This window comes from Crotalus tigris, unplaced genomic scaffold (genome assembly GCF_016545835.1).
Source record: "Crotalus tigris isolate CLP2741 ecotype Arizona unplaced genomic scaffold, ASM1654583v1 scf7180000021465.51407817327:1047546, whole genome shotgun sequence".
NCBI lineage: Eukaryota > Metazoa > Chordata > Lepidosauria > Squamata > Viperidae > Crotalus > Crotalus tigris.
Window position 1 is genome coordinate 341,822 of NW_024098522.1, and position 17,969 is coordinate 359,790.

At 42.6% G+C, this 17,969-nt stretch overlaps 1 protein-coding gene across 2 annotated transcripts in view; it reads right to left on the reverse strand.

The window, feature by feature from the left end:
- FRAS1 (Fraser extracellular matrix complex subunit 1) overlaps window positions 1-17,969 on the reverse strand; it is a 416,742-nt gene that overhangs the window by 119,823 nt on the left and 278,950 nt on the right. For both annotated transcript variants that reach the window (XM_039318704.1, XM_039318705.1), the window contains exon 30: window positions 3,744-3,922. In XM_039318704.1, coding sequence (XP_039174638.1) covers window positions 3,744-3,922 — 179 coding nt within the window. The remainder of the gene's footprint in view (window positions 1-3,743; window positions 3,923-17,969) is intronic.

Here is a 17,969-nt window from a genome sequence, read left to right on the forward strand (position 1 = left end):
ATGACATTACACAAAGGAAACAGGCCGTGAGACTTTTATGCATCACGACAGATAAGATTGTAGTGCACTAATGACACTCCTGGAGCAGAGAGATTATAGGCAGTTCTTAATTTAACAGCTGTTTGAAGTTACAATAGCTTTGGAAAAAGTGATTTACAACCTGTATTCCCACTTACAACTGTTGCAGCCGCCTCCCTGTGGTCACACACCTTTTTCCTCCCAATTTCCAGCAAAAAAAAAAAAAAAAATGCCCATTGGAGAAGTTGGATTCACTGAACAAAAACTGTAAAAATCAGGTCCGATTCCACTTACAAGCACAATGATTTATGATGAAAATTCCAATCCCAATTGTGGTCCTAAATTGAGAACTAGTTGTACCTCAGCTTCTCTTCTGAATAATCTCAGCGGCATGATTTCCTAAGAGCAAAATGTTTTCAGCAGGAGAACCTATGAACCATCTAAGGCAGGGGTGTCAAACTGCCGGCCCACGGGCCGGACGCGTTATCCGGAAGCTGCGCCCACCCCATTGCCGGCAATGGCAAAACCATCCCGATACGTTGCACGACGTTACGCGACGTCGCGAGTTTGACATGTTTGATCTAAGATCTACTTTCAGCAAGGCGGACAGTCGCAAGCTTTTGAGCAACAGATGCATCCTCCTGTTTTCTTTCCAAGACTTCAATTCCTCGACTTACAACCATTTATTTCATGACCGTTCAAAGTGACAACACTGAAAAGAGTGGCTTTATAACCATTTTTTCACACAACCATCACAGGATCCCTATGGACACATGATCAAAATTCAGACGCTTGGCAACTGGCTGATATTTATGACGGTTGTTGTGTCCCGGAGGTCATGTGATCCGCTTTTGTGACCTCCTGTCAAGCAAAGTCAATGGGGGATGCCAGATTCACTTAACGATCATGTTAACTAACTTAACCACTGCAGTGATTCACTTAAGGCAGGGGGTAGGCAACTTTGGCTCTTTTATGACTCGTGGACTTCAACTCCCAGAATTCCTGAGCCAGCCTGGCTCAGCTTGGAAACTCTCCCTTTCCCCTCAGCATGGCTGACTCGGAAATTCTGGGAATTGAAGTCCATGAGTCACAAAAGAGCCAAGGTTGCCTACCCCTGTTCTATACCATTTCAGACAAATGGCTGTCCAATCTCATCTTATAAAACCTCCAATGCTGGAGCTCCCACAACTTCTGGAGGCAAGCCGTTCCACTGATTAATTGTTCTAACAGTCAGGAACTTTCTCCTTAGTTCTAGGCTGGTTCTCTCCTTGCTTAGTTCCCATCCATTGCTTCTTGTCCTGCCTTCAGGTACACTGGAGAATAGGCTGACCCCCCTCTTCTTTTTGGCAGCCCCTTAGACCAGTGTTTCTCAACCTTGACAATTTTAAGGCATGTGGACTTCAACACCCAGAATTCCACAGCCAGCAATGCTGGCTGTGGAATTCTGGGAGTTGAAGTCCACATGCCTTAAAATTGTCAAGGTTGAGAACCACTGCCTTAGATGGATCCTATTAACCATCCAGAGTCCTCTGGACTGTGCGGCTATAATTAATGTAATACATTACGAATAAATAAACAAACCCTGCGCTAATAAATAAACTAACGTTGTGCCTGATCAGAATGTATCCTGTCCCAGCAGCTGATAAGAGGCTATGCAACCGATACCCCTGAATCGATAGGAGATTTCCAATGGGCTGCCCCAAGGAAAGACAGAGAAATCAATAAATGGCAGCCTGGAGACCTATACTCTCATGCAACATGGAAGCAATGTAGCATGGAATATTTCCCCCCCCCCCCAAAAGATCTCAACATATACAGTTTCATAGATCTCAGTCAAGAGTTTGGTCAAGCGAACCTCTGGGGAAAGTCAATGGAAAGGGAAATAAACGACACATCTCTGACTGAGCTTGGGGTGATTTATTTTGCAAGAGGTCACTGGAAATGCAGTTCCCAGAATATTAATGCAAAATAATCCATCTGCATTTTGTCAGCCGTCACTAGCTATTCATCTGCGGCCTGACAGATGGGTTATAGTTTTGTGACAGACTACAGCTACGCACAGCTTCTCTCCAACTTCCTACACACACACACACACACACACACACACACACAGACACACACACAGACACACACACAGACACACAAAGTTAAACTATATAATTATTCCCCCAGTTGCAAAATAGTTCAACCTGCAGCCTTCCCCTCCATCATGCTGTGAACTGAAAAATCCATACAGGTAGTCCTCGACTTACAACAGTCCATTTAGTGACTGTTCAAAGTTATAACAGCAATTTCAGAAACTGGCTTATGTCTATTTCTGCAAACTTCCGGCCACTGCAACATCCCTGTGGATCATGTGATCAAAATTTGGATGCTTGGCAATTGGCCTGTATTCATGATGGTTGCCGTGTCCCAGGGTCACGTGATCATCTTTTGTGACCTTCTGACAAGCAAAGTCAACGGGGTTCAGCCAGGTTCACTTAACAACCGTGTTACTAACTTAACAACTGCAGTGATTCACTTAACAACTCTGGCAAGAAAGGTCGTAAACTGGGGTAAAACTGACTTAACGACCGTCTTGCTTAACAACAGAACGTTTGAGCTCAATTGTGGTTGTAAGTTGAGGACTACCTGTACAGCTATGCACAGCTTCTCTCCAACTCCCTACACACACACACATACACATACACACACACATACACACACAAATATTTAACTACATAATTATTTCCCCAGTCACAAGGTAGTTCTTCAGAAAAGCTCAAACTGCAACCTTCCCTTCCATCGTGCTGTGAACTGAAAAAAAAAAAACGCACCACAACAATGCTGCTATTAATTTTAAAAGGATCTGGCACAACATCCAGCTCTTCTACATTACCTCTTTATCATCTATGCTAATTACCTCAGAAATTAGCTTAATTGCCTCCTCAGTGCCCGGAGTGACAGGTAAAGCAAACATACAACATGCTGGAGGTACAAACCAGATTAGCCTTCTAAGCAAAAAGGAAGACATTTTTTAGGGAGATTGACCCACTTTTGGCACTTTTATAGGTTCCTGTCAGGACACTCTAAAGAGCTGCCTCGTCATGGTCTCACTACAGGTGTGGAATTGTGCCATTTCTGATGGGCGAAAAGAAATCCCAACAGTTCTGCAGATAACAGAACAGGAGAAGGAAAGGACCTTGGAGGTCATCTAGTCCAACCCCCTGCTCAAGCAGGAAACCCTGTACCATTTCAGACAAATGGCTGTCCAGTCTCTTCTGGAAAACTTCCAGTGTTGGAGCAATCACAACTTCTGGAGGCAAGTTGTTCCACTGATTAATTGTTCTAACTGTCAGGAAGTTTCTCCTTAGTTTTAGGTTGCTTCTCTCTTTGATTAGTTTCCATCATTGCTTCTTGTTCTGCTTTCAGGCACTTCGGAAAATAGGTTGACCCCCTCTTCTTTATAGTAGCCCTTCAAATATTGAAATATTGCTGTCATGTCACCCCCAGCCCTTCTTTTCATTAAACTAGACATACCCAATTCCTGCAACCTGTAGTTCTTCGTATGTTTTAGCCTCCAGTCTCATCATCTTTGTTGCTCTTCTCTGCACTCTAGAGTCTTAACATCTTTTTTTATATCGTGGCAACCAAAACGGGAGGCAATATTCCAAGGGTGGTCCTAACCAGGCATTATAAAAGAAGACCAAATCAAAGCCCTTGTTACTTAACGGGGTATAATGTACCTGGAAGCGGAATGAGTCGCTCTCCGTCTCAGCTCCAGAGTGTCTATACCAAATCACGCCTTCGTTGATGTCCTGTTGGGTAAACGTGGTAGCTGGGGTGGTTTTACCTCCACTGGGTGAAGACTGCCATCCTAATCCAGAATCATCGGCGGGCATAGGAACCAGAAACACCACTTCACCTGGGAAAGCAGAGTGAGTGAGAGACAGAGACAAGGAGACAAAGAGAGACAGAGAGAAAAAGACAGAGAGAGAAACAGTGACAGAGAAAGACAGAGAGACACGAGAGAAAGACACACAGAGAGAGGCAGAGAAAGACAGAGAGAGAGAGGAGAGAAAGAGAGAAACACAGAAAGACAGAGAGAGATAGAGACAGAGAGAAAAACAGAAAGACATACACAAAAGACAGAAAGACAGAGAAAGACGAAAGACACACAGAAAGACAGAGAGAACGAGAGAGAGAGAGAGAGAGAGAGAGAGAGAGAGAGAGAGAGAGAGAGAGAGAGAGAGAGAGAGAGAGAGAAAGATACACAGAGAGAAAGACAGAGAAAGACACAGAGAGAAAATTTCCATGGCTAAGCAAGGCAGCTGTTAAGTGAATCTCACCTGATTTTACGACTGTTTTTGCCATGGTTGTTAAGCAAATCACTGCAGTTGCTAAATGAATCATGCACTTATTAAATGAATTCAGCTTCCCACATTGTCCTGGAAGGTTGTAAATGGCAATGACATGACCCAGGGACACTGCAAAGATTGTAAATACAGTTCGGTTGCCAAAGGCCCAAATTGGGATCATGTGGCCATGGTTGTAAGTGCGAGGATTGTTTGTCGGTCACTTTTTTCCAGTGCTATTGTAATTATGAATAGTCGTAAGTCGAGCATTGATTGTCAGTCGCTTTTTTTTTCAGTGCGGCGGTAATTTTGAATCAATTGAGCCCAAAATTTCTGTGGTTAAGCGGGACATTTGTTAAGTGAGTTTTGTCCCACTTTACGACCTTTCTTTCCCCAGCTGTTAAGTGAATCACTGCAGTTGTCAAGTTAGTAACACAATTGTTAAGTGAATCTGGCGTCCCCACTGACTTTGCTTGTCAGGAGGTCGCAAAAGGTGAGGAGGGCATGACCCCGGGACGCTGCAATTGTCATAAATTTGAGTCAATTGCCAAGCGTCTGAATTTTGATCACATGACCGTGGGGAGGCTGCAACGGTCTTAAGTGTGAAAAATGATATGTCGCTTTTTTCACGGCTGTTGTAACTTCAAACGGTCACTAAATGAACGGCTGTAAGTCGAGGACTACCTGTATTTAAGGGAGTCTTCCAGCTTTGGGTCACTTTTACTTCTCCAAAGAGTTTTAAAAACTTCTGTTTCAGCCAGGGCTTTGGACAGCAACTCCCAGTTCTGATCTCTGTTGTGAAGCCCTCCCAGTTGTGAATCTCCGACACCAGGTCTTCCCAAATAAGACATGTCCTTTTTCAAAGAAGTCACCTTTCCCTGGTGGCATCCGCCATTAGCCTTCAAATTTCATGAGTTGCTTTTTGTTTCCTTGTTTAGGTTTTTCTCTCAGTACATTCCACTGCAAATCTCCCAGAAGAATCTGAGGCGGCTTAGAAGCTTTATAAAAGCTGGATGTTATCGAAGACATTTGGACCACTCTCAACAGTCACTCGATCAAAATGGCAGTCCGACTGGGGTTCAGCATTCAGGTCGCTGCCTACATTAGTCCTCTGGGCTAAAATGGGACACAGCCATTCCTGCCTTTAATCTCTTTTGACACTGGAGTTACAGATTCTATTATTCCGACAATCTGCTGTTTTGTCTCCATATTTGTGCTCTTGACAAATCGGGTCCCGGAGGGGGCAAATACCGAACGGCTAAATTATTTAGAATGCATACATCTCAATTAAATAACCTCGCACACCATGCTGATCTGGCACATAATTGATAACTCTTCCTCGTTAGGTTCCTCTCCAACTCTCATTTGTGCGGCAGCCACTAAATTGTGCCTTGAGAGTTTAAAGAAACACCAAGCCTGAGCAATAAATATTGAGAGTTGGTTCCAGGCAAATAGTAAGGCTCAGTTCCTAGTGGTGGAACCCCAACAGCAGAACTCCAAGTTATGGTCAAGACATCTTGGAAACTGATGAAGGAAATTCCCAGCTTCAATTATCGACTATTATGAATGACATCCAATTATTATGAAATAATGATGATGATGATGATGTTGGAAGGGACCTTGGAGGTCATCTAGTCCAACCCCCTGCTCAGGCAGGAAACCCTATACCATTTCAGACAAATGGCTGCCCAGTCTCTTCTTAAAAACTTCCAGTGTTGGAGCATTCACCACTTCTGGAGGCAGGTTGTTTCACTGGTTAATTGTTCTAACTGTCAGGAAGTTTCTCCTTAGTTCTAGGTTGCTTCTCTCCTTGATTAGTTTCCATCCGTTGCTTCTTGTCCTGCCTTCAGGTGCTTTGGAGAATAGCTTGACTCCCTCTTCTTTGGGGCAGCCCCTGAGATACTGGAAGACTGCTATCACTTCCCCCTCATCCTTCTCTTCATTAAACTAGACATATCCAATTCCAACAACTGTTCCTTAGCCTCCAGTCCCCTGATTATCTTTGTTGCTCTTCTCTGCACTCTTTCTAGTCTCAACATCTTTTTTACATCGTGGTGACCAAAACTGGATGCAATATTCCAAGTGTGGCCTTACCATTATGTTCATTAAGATAGGAGTCTCTTGGACTTGTTTGAACCACTTTTTCCCACAGCGTAAAACTAAAAGGCTAATTGCCCCCATTCCAGATAAGCCAATACATGTAGTCCTTGACTTACAACCATTCATTAAATGACCGTTCAAAGTTCTCGAACAGTCATTCACTTATGCAGAGTGGCATACACTTCCAGAAGGACAGTTCAACCTAATTTATTTATTTAATGATCTATCTCTTCATTTTATTTTACCTATTAAGGATATGTGTAACTATCACCAGATCTTAAAAGAGTTTAATATACAAGCAAAGTTCTCTTCCTCTTCGTGGTATTCTTAGAACAGGTATGAGGACCCAGATTGTTGGGGGCAATGTAAATATATACATATATACATTGCTTACTGGTGTACACTGCTTAGAGAGTGCTTGCACTTAAAGCGGTATATAAGTCTCATAAATAAATAAATAAATAAAATAAGGTGGGTGGAATTTAGTGACTAGTTCATATTTACCTAATGAGCATTTGCTATAACATGCTAGGTCTCATGAAGACACCTAGGTTGCAAGAATTGGGTACATCTAGCTTAATGAAAAGAAGGGCTAGATGTGACATGATAGCAGTGTTCCATTATCTCAGGGGCTGCCGCAAAGAAGAAGCCCCTGAAGGCAGGACAAGAAGCAATGGGTGGAAACTAATCGGGGAGAGAACCAGCTTAGAACTAAGGAGACGTTTCCTGACAGTGGAACGACTTGCTCCAACACTGGAGGTTTTTAAGAAGAGATTGGACAGCCATTTGTCTGAAATGCTATTGGGTCTTCTGCTTGAGCAGGGGGTTGGACTAGAAGACCTCCAAGGTCCCTTCCAACTCTGTTTTTGAAACTGACTCAATTCCAGCTGAGAATCAAAATCTTCAACTGGAAGTTTTTGGAGTTGTGCAATTATAAATAATAACCCAAGCAAGTTCACTATTAGGCCTGGCTATTAAAAAGAGCTTGCTGAGGGATAATTCAAAGTTGTCCTATCTCTTCTTTGTGTTTCTGGAACGCGTGAAAAAAATAACTAGGGACAAGAAGTTACTGTCCACAGAAATTCTCTTGGAAAATATGAAACAGAAAGAACTTCTCCTCTGCCTGGGCCATGCAGCTAATGTTGTAGTATCTGTACTTAAATCACAATCCCTCTTTATACACTGCAGCAACCGTATGTCTCAGCTTCCTGCTGTGTTCCTAGCTTCTTTACAAGCAAAGAATGGATCTCCTGGGAATGGCCCAGTCACTCAGTCTTCATTCTCTTCCTTGACTGAGGCCGTTAATACAGTCTGGGGACCGATCTTAGCGTTAAGTGGGATCCTGGATGCAACTGTTTCCTTTCTGGCAACACTTTATGAGAATCTGTTGGTGCTATTTCCAGTGATCTGCCCATCTCCTGCACTTTAAAGCTGATTTGAGACTGGTGATCTGTAAGCTGCTTGGAAGTTATCTTTGGTTTATGTTGATCATTTGCCTTGCAGAGGAGCAAAAGGCAATTGTTGCTCTCTAGGGGAGGAGTCTGGTGCACAGAGAAGTATAGCTACCCGTGCATTTACTTTTAAGAATACCTAGTAACATCAGCCCAACAATCAACAAGTAAACAATGCCCCAGTCAAGGTACTGCCAACAAGTTAACAGTAAACAGTCCAACCAAAGGACCACCCAGACCACTCCCACCAACACTTGACACCAACAGAACAAGCCACTAGAATACAAATTGAGAATAAAACCCACTCTCTACTATCACTGAGGATGTTACATAGTTTGGTAGTGAAACGTCTGCAAGAAAACTACCAAGCTCAGAGAGCGTCAAGGACCTCTCAAAATACTATTGCATGAGCGTGCACGATCCGAGGTGGGTTTAAGAATTGTACCGTGCACTGCAGAGCATGTCCAGGGTTGCAAAAATGAGCAGGATATTCTCATGTTTCCCTCCTCTTAATTTTTTTATTTTACTTTAGTTTTTATTATTTTTACAGGGTTTGGTAGCAACAAAATTTCCCTCAAATAAACTGCAGCTCTTTTTGTCATCAGTAGGGGGAGCAAGAACACTAGGGTAGTGTTATAGCTAGTGTTATAGCTCCCTCTACTGATAAAGAAAAGCACTGCTGTGTTTTTAAAACAAGAAAAGGTTAAGAAATAAGTCTCCAGACCGTGGTTGAACACTTAAGACATTTTTTTCTTCCCACCTTCCTAAACAAACAAACAAACAAGGTCCATAAATGTTCTGCCCATCTAAAAGATTCTGAGGTGCACAGAAAAGGAATTAAGCCCCATACATTGTGGGTTTTCACATCCTTGGTTTAGAGAGTTGGTGTAGGTCAGTGATGGCGCACCTTTTAGAGACCCAGTGCCCAAACTGCAATCCAAAACCCACTTATTTATCACCGGGTGCCGGGTGGGTGTGGCCGCGGTGGTCATGGCAGACTGGATGGGTGGGGCCAGGGGCCAGTCCCTCGCCATCTCCGGGGCACGGTGTAGAGGTAGGGGCCAGGTAGAGGTCGTGAGCAGCAAACTGCCCCTCCAACGCCTGCGTGCCTCTTCTCTCTACATCTATCTCATCCCTACACATCACCATGGCAATGTGGGAAAATATCCCAGCTGGTACAATGACGTTGCCTGCCTGATATCAGCTAGCTTACATCAACAAGATGTTATTGCCAACTGCTCCCTGTTTTGGGCCTCTGGCTTCTATATTCTTAAGGACTGGTAAGGAGTTTAACCAATGAAATGCTATTGCCATGTAAAACTTTTGCTGCTTGTAATACTGTATAAAAGGCAATAAATGCTGCATACGGGCAGCCATATTTGCACCCTGCAATGACTGAGGGCTCTGAGTGGTGCGTCTGGCACGCGTGCTATAGGTTTACTACCACTGGTGTAGGTCCAAGGATATTCTCATTAATAAAAATAATCGAGGAGGATTAGGTTTTGTTTTCTTGCATGCCAATTTCAATTTTCCTTTAATTGGATTCCTTTAATTAAAGGAATCTTTTAAAAGAAGTTGGATAAGATAAGCTAGCACCAAAAGAGGTAGTCTGCGTAGACTCAACATCTGAAAAAAACAAATTAAACTACTATAGATTATGTCACATTTCTAGGATTCCCTCCAGGTGTATGCTTGATTCCATTAAATGAGGTTAATTTTGGTTCTCCCATAGAGACCTTCAGTCTCTTAACTGCTGGGGATTATGAAGGCTGTATGGCCAACTATATGAACAGTTAGGAAAGGTTACTCTAGTTCAAGGGTCTTCCAGTTTGGCAATTTTAAGGCTTGTGGACTTCAACTCCCAGAATTCCTCAGTCAGCCAAGTTTCCAACTTTGAAGATCCCTGCTCTATTTAGTCATAATATTTCCAGACTGATCTTGGGCAAATCTTATTGTACAAAATTGTTAAGAGAACTTGTCATGTCCATAGAGTGGTCCATGCCACACCACTTATGGTTTCTGGTGGGTGGAGGTTTTCCAAGTAATCTTGTGGACAGTTCTGGTGAGCACTTGGTTGGACACTGGCAAAAGAAGACAATCAGGAACTTGATGAGATTGGAGATGAGTCTACATCAGCAAAGCTGGCTGAAGAATTCTGGGAGTTGAAGTCCACAAGTCTTAAAGTTGCCAAGGTTGAGAACCCCTGGTCTACATGATGATGAGAAGCAAAGTGTTGTTATTCTGTTATTGCACTGGGAGACTGTCACTCAACAACTTTGTGGTCCTTGAATCTGGGTTACAGGATCATTAATATCTGTTTTTAAAAATACAATTTTATTGGATGGTTTAAAAACAAGAATAAAAATCAATACAAACTAAAATAAAACAGGCAGGAAGGGAGGGGAAAGAAAAACTAGTAAAAAGAGAATGGTTAAGTGCAAAAAAGAAAAAAGTAGAAGAAAAATAGAGAAAACAGAAAAAAAGATACAAAGAAATGGTTTCCAATTTTCTTTATAGCAGTTGTAAGACAACTGTTAAATTTTCCTTTCTCCAAATTTACTTTCTCACATAGTCAGAACTGAAGAAGCTTCTTGAATCGGAAGCGAAATGTTTTCAAGGAAAAAAACCAAGAAAGTCCAGTTGCCTTTTGGAAAAAGTACTTTTGGGATAACCATGATCTGAATGACAGACAATCTCCACGGACCTTTCTCCAAAGTTACACTGTGACTCTCTTCTTTCTATAATCTATCCTATCTAATCATCAAAAGCAGAGATCATAAGTTCATTTTCTTTCTGCTTCACGCAACAAGTCCATAAGGAGTTTCCAGGTAGCAATAAACATAGATATTGTATAGCATCATCAAAATTCTGATGATAATCAATTGTACATCACTACCCAAATTGCACATGAGTGGCTATCAAGCCTTTAAGATAAGATAAGATAACCTTTATTGTCATTTTTTTTTTTACTGTGGGCACAATGGCACACATCAAAAATGAAATTTAGTTGCCCGCTCTTAAAGTGAAACACATACACGACACACACCTAAACATACTATGAACAACATATGCATAGACCCACATCCCTACATATACGTAGCAAATAAATATTAAATACTGTCCATCTTGAATATATAACGGAAGGAGGAAGCTTGAGAGTTCACAAAGTTAATACTGTATGGAATGAAACTGTAGCTGAATCTGGATGTTCTGCTACGGATACCATGAAGCCCCCTTTTCCCAGAAGGGAACAAGGAAAACAGGTCGTGAAGAGGATGTGTAGCGTTCCAGATAATCTTACGGACCCTGCTCAAGCAACGCTTCTGTGCTATGTCCTGGATGGGAGGGAGGGAACTGCCAATGATCTTTTGGGCCATTCTCACCACTCTCTGCACCGCCTTCCTATCTGAAGCAGGGATGCCTCCAAACCAGACTGTGATGCTGTATGACAGGATGCTCTCGATTGTTCCCCTGTAGAAAGTGGTCAGGACAGGGGAAGGAAGATGTGCTTTTCTCATGCGATGCAGAAAATGCAGATGCTGCTGTGCCCGCTTCACCAGTTTCTCACTGCTGAGCGACCAAGTCAACCTACTCGTTAGCTGCACACCCAGGAATTTGACCCAGTGTTGTAGGCTATCAGGATCTAGATGAGATTAAAGAGGCTGAAAGTGAACCAAGCAGAATGGAGATATTTTTTTGAATTCTCTACAGTAGACTTGTCCCTTGTGAGGGTAGCAATGCCTCTGAAAGAACCAGTGCATAACTTGGGGGTCCTGCTCAACTCGTAGTAACTGTTTGAGGGGCAAGTGAAGACCACAGCCAGGGGCATCTTTGTTCAACTTCATCTGACTGCAGCCCTACATAGAGTACGAAAGCTTCCCAACATTAACTCATGCGCTTATCAGTACTTACTCGGACTACTGCAATATTCTCTACATGGGGCGGTCTTTGAAGACTACCCAGAAGCTTCAATTGGTCCAGCACAGAGCAGCCAATTGCTTGTGGATACAGTTCAATGTGTGCATCTAGATCTGGGCTCTGAACTACTGTATTTCCCCCAAAATAAGACCAGGTCTTATATTAATTTTTGCTCCAAAAGATACATTAGGGCTTATTTCCAGGTGATGTCTTATTTTTTTTATGTACATTTATTCAAATAAATAATTTCAATTGTATTATTTAATTATATTTAATTATATATTATTATTATTATTATATAATTCAATACATCCCTCATGTGTTTTGCAACGGACGTACTAAATGCATCCGTCTGGCTGACAATCATAACTAGGGCTTATTTTTAAGGTGGGGCTTATATTACAAGCATCCTGACAAATCATGCCAGGGCTTGTTTCCCAGTTGGGTCTTATTTGGGGGGAAATACGGCAGCTTCCCATATGGAATATTTATCAAAATGTTGGTTTTAATTTTAAAGCCGTACACAGCTCGGCATTAAGATAGTTGCAGGAATGTCTCCTCCTGTTGTGATTCCGTGCCAGCCTGTGCTCCCAACAGCTGAGTCTGAGGAATCTGAGGAGGAGGTGGAGGAGGCAATGGAAGGGCCATCAGAGGCAGAGGGAGGCTCTGATGAATTACAGGACTCACCGTTTGATGCAGAGCCTGGGCCCTCCAGTCTGTTCCTGATGAAGCTCAGCTGTGTGAGGAGAATGAGTCAGACTCGGAGGACTCACACCTGATGGACATGCTAATTGATGCTCGCACACGTCATCAATTAGCGAGAATAAATCAGCAGCAGTCAATACGGCAATTCCAGGGTAAAAGGAGAAGGCACTGAGAGGCAACACCTTGGGACTGCTGTATAAAAAGAGGAGGTGTGGGCGGTGCTGGTTGCTGAAGGCAACCGTTTTCAAAGTGCTTCTTTGGATCCTGGCCTGTTCGTCTTGCTTGTGACTACTCTTCTGTTTGCATCATGTTTTCCTGTGGACTATTTCCTTCATTTGGATTGAGTTTTGCTGTTTGTGTTTTGGACTATTTGGCAGGTTTGTCACCCATATTAAAAGGGGTTTGTTTTGTTTTAAAGTCTCCAGCTTATTTTATCAACAGGGGTTTGGTCCTTGTGCCTTTAACAAGGACAGCTATAGGCTGGGATAGAACACCTCCAACTATTTTGAACCCATTTGGCTCATCCCCACTAGTCCCCTGTTTCTGTGATTATTTGGAGGGAGGGGTGCAAGCTGTCTTTCTAATGCTGCACCCCCACTTAGGAATATTTGCTGCTCCCCAGAAATTCACTCAGTTCAAATGCCGTGTTATTAGCCGTCTGCAAGCCTCTGTTTCTCGACCTTGGCAAATTTAAGTTACGTGGACTTCAACTCCCAGAATTCCCCAGCTGGTGTGGGGGAATTCTGGGAGTTAAAGTCCTCAGATCTCAAAGTTGCCGAGATGGAGAAACACTGCTGTAAGTCATTAAAATCAGAATGACACTCAGAGAACATTTGGAGTACAGAGTATCACCAGATATTTTATCGATTTTGTGATATATTTTTTTAATGTGTTAACTGATTACGGCTCATCTTTACTTTGTTTGATCTGCCTGTTAAGGATGTTTTATGGTGCTGCTTTGCCCTGTGATTTTTATTTTTATTTATTACTCCGCAGACTCTTGATTCGATGGTTTTACAGAGGTATTGGAAAATGCTAAGAGTCTCCTCTATTGCAGTGGCTATAAATAGGGCCAATTAATAAAGAGGTCGGGGCATTTTACTTTAGCACCCAACATCTACTACTCTAAACTCAAACGAGGTAGGCAGAGATACAAAAAACTATTGATGGGACTTAATTGTCCTTGCCTAAAGACTTTGAAATATCTTCTGGGTATTGGGAGAGCCTGAAAATGAGAGAAATGGATACGGAAGATTACACAGAAACATTTCCGCTCTCCCTGCTTCCCTAATGTTGATTTAATTTTAGGTCTAAAGAGACTGCATTGTACAAATCTATCAATTTCTGGTAATTTCGGAGATGAGGGGGGAAGTGAGGTTACTTATTGCCTCCCATCCTGAAGGGGGTAATTTCTGGTTTTGTCATCAATGTGGTGCTGAGGAGATCTTTAGGGAAATGCCACCAGAGAAATTATACCTTCAGAAAAAAGAAAAAAGTGCGAGTAATAAGGAATCCTTGTGGATTTTAGGCCGCTAGTCGTTGCCAACTATAGCGGGCTCTGCTCATCTCCGTTTCAAGGCCATTGAGCCAGCCCTGTCTGAAGACATTTCCGTGGTCATATGGCCAGTGTCATGCCTCTGTCGGAGCCTGAATCTGCGGAGGAAAATGAGCTGGGCTGGAACGGGACCCTATGGAGGTAGAGGGAGAGGGGTCTGTGGCCTCAGAGGAATGTGGGGAAGAGTAGGCCGAGGCAGGCCAAGGCCCTTCAGGATTGGGACAGGAGGAACAGGAGAGACAGAGTTCAGGCGATGAGCAAGGGCCACCCCCTCTTGATCCTAGAGCACGGAAAATGGAGAGAAGGAGGGAACAACGCAGGCAGGCTCAACTACTTGGGAGGAGAGCGTCCCGCCCCTCTCCAAAAGGCACACCTGGAGACTGAGATTTAAGGAGACATTGTGGGGAGAGGCATTTGTCAGGAACAAACGCTGATTCCTTGGAGTTTTGTGTGCGTTGTTGTTGATCTCTTGTTCTGTGACTTCTGTTTGGAAACCTGGACACTCTGACCATTGGACTGGCTGACAACGTTGCTTGGATGTTTATAGATCTCGGACTGTATTTTGGCTTCCCTTTTGAAACTGCTCAGGCAAGCGGGTATTCACACAGATTCGTTAGATTTATGATGTGTGTGTCATTTCCTTGTTGCCTCTGTGGCCTTGAGTAAATACCTCTCCTACTCAGACTGTATGTGAAATTACTTGCATCCAGAGGCGGCTGAAGGTGTGTGTGTGTTTTCCTGTGTTTGGAGGCTTGCCAGAAAAGTGGGAGCATTTGGGGAAAATTTGGAGCAATTAAAGGGCGGTTTGAATTGCCAGCTGGCTGCCTTGCCTCGGTTCTGTGCCCTGGGTCATCACAGCCAGCATGACGTCACGGAGCGCTGTTACCTTCCCATTGAAGTGGTACCCGTTTATCTATTCGCATTTGTATGCTTTCAAACTGCTAGGTTGGCAGAAGCTGAGGCAAGGAAGGGAGCTCACCCCATCATGTGGAGCTCAGGTCTCAAACCTGGGCTGCTGACTTTCTAACCAATAAGCCCAGTATCTTAACCGCTGAGCCATCATGCTCCCCCTGCGAGCAATAAGAACTCTCTGAAAATAAAATACAGATAGTCCTTGATTTATAACCAAAGTTACAATGGCACAAAAAAATGACTTACAGCCGGTCTTCACACTTGCAACCACTGCAAACCACCCCATAGTCACATGATCAAAATGTGAGTGCTTGGCAACCAGCATGCACAGTATTTACGATAATTAGAGCACCCTGGGGGGGGGGGTCATATGATTGGCATTTGGGAGCCTTCCCAGCCAGTTTCCGACAAGCAAAATCAACGGGGAAACCCAGATTCATTTAACAACTGAATGATTCACTTCACAACTGCAGTGATTTGCTTAACAACCATGGTAAAAACAGGTTATAAAACCAGGCACGACTTACTTACCTTGTTTTGGCAAGGGAATTCTGGACCCAAATATAGCCGTAAGTTGAGGACCACCTTGAACTTGTCATCTACATTATTCTTTCTAACACATACTAATAAGCAGAGGGACCACCGCCACGATCCCCTCTCAACAGTACAAAAGGTATTTTCAACAACACCCTTTTTAAAGCACCTCTCTCTGCAAACTCTGCATTCAAAAAGTATTTTATTAGCTACAAACTAATATACATCAAACAGCGAAGTGCTTATCCTGTGTGGAATACCATCTAATCTTGTTTTTCTAGGCCTTTTCCTGGGAAGTGCAAAGTCTGGTCACGTAGCGTTAGTTTATTTTTTTTTTCAATCTAGAAGAGTTCTTTGTGACTTAAAATGAAAAACGTGCAGACCCTGCATTAAGAAATGTTCCTTTCTAAGGCACACTGTGATACAAGCGCATACATATGTTTGTATGTAGGTAGGAACTTTCTATAATTATAATTATAAGCAATGTAGTCTTTTCAGATTATGTCAAGGTAATAATTCAACAGTTAACAAGCTTGTATAATGTGAGATGTATGATGTAATGTAATATAAAGTGGATAGGAATGACTCAGCAGGGACTGTGTCTCTTTAAGAGCAAGCAGGATCTGTATCCCTTTAAGAGCCTGAGTATAAAAGGGAAGGCTTTTGCTGGAGTGTCTCTCTCTTGTCCATTTCCTGTTCTAACTGCTATGTGTTGGAGTTTGCTGTATTACCACTTGTATGTATATTGTTCCTGGTGTATAATATTGTAGATAGTGTTAAATAAACCACCATTTAATATAGACCACCATTTACTGTTTTTACTCCTGGGTTATCTCAGTACAATAAGACTGTGCATGCTCTGACAGATTACATTTGTATACATTTCTATTATGGATTCTCAGAAGTTCACAGAACAGTGACCTATTCTCAAGTCAGCTTGAGGCCCGTCATTAGGCTGGGCTTGAAAAGCTTTCAAAATTATCCACCTAATTTTAGAGAAATTTGAATTGGACGATTTCTCTGTCTTTCTCCCAGAGATTCATGCAGCTTCAACCCTAATGGCAGTTACAAAAAACTTGAAAACCTGGTAGTTCTTTCAGTGGGTCTCCCAGGATGGTTGCAGAGTTCCCATTGTTTTTTTTATTGGTACTATGTTGTCTTCTATGGGTTGTGCATCTGTCTGTCTATTCATTCTTTCAAATATAAATTAGCCAGAGTCATTAAGGAGCTAGGCAACTCGAAATTGGATTAAATAAATACATGTTCCTTCCTCAAGCTCAGTAAAAATTAGCAAGAAGAACAATGGGAGGGGTTTTTTTTTTTTGACCAGCCACAGCATCAAAAAGGCAGATTTTGAACTGGCCATGAAAAACTCTGCAGGATTGCCTTAGGCAGAGTTTGGCCAAACAGTGTCCATAACATTTTTTCTGGACCCATGAACTCCAAATTATATCATTCTTTTTAAAAAAAAAAATTATACGGTTGAAACGCTGCCATCGGTCTCGTGAGATTTTGACAAAGTCTCAAGGTGATACCGCCAAAATTGAGTTTTAACAACCTTGTGAGATTTTTAGAAACCTGGGAGGCAGAGATCTGTAAATGAAACTGACAGCTTTGATCCCGTCAGAGACAATAAGACGGGAAAGTTCGGGCACACGGCATTTTTCTCTTATGCCAAGGATTGAGTGGCATACAATTTTAGAGAGATGGTTCAACATAACTCATTTATTTAATGATCTATCTCAGGGGTAGTCAACCTTGGCTCTTTTATGACTCGTGGACAGCTGGCTCAGGAATTCTGGAAGTTGAAGTCCACGAGTCATAAAAGAGCCAAGGTTGACTACCCCTGATCTATCTCTTCCATTTTTTTAAAACCTATTAAGGATATGTGTATCTATCGCCAGATCTTAAAAGAGTTTAAATATACAAGCAAAGTTCTCTTCCTCTTCATGGTATTCTTAGAACAGGTATGGGACGTAAAGTGGGTGGAATTTAGTGACTAGTTCATATTTACCTAATGAGCTTTTGCTATAACATGCTAGGTCTCATGTAGACACCAGGCAAGGCAACAAAAAGGCTCAGTTCTTCTCAGCTCTACATGAGCACAGGGGACAGGGGAGTGGAAGCTAAAACATATCAGGAACGGTTGCTGGAATTGGGTATGTCTAGTTTAATGAAGAGAAGGACTAGGGGGGACATGATAGCAGTGTTCCAATATCTCAGGGGCTGCCACAAAGAAGAGGGAATCAAGCTATTCTCCAAAGTGCCTGAAGGCAGGACAAGAAGCAAGGGATGGAAACCAACCAAAGAGAGAAGCAACCTAGAACTAAGGAGAAACTTCCTGACAGTGAGAACAATTAATCAGTGGAATAACCTGCCTCCAGAATCTTGCTAGACTTAACCTTTGCTACTCTCACCCTAACAAATATAACAGAATGTAGA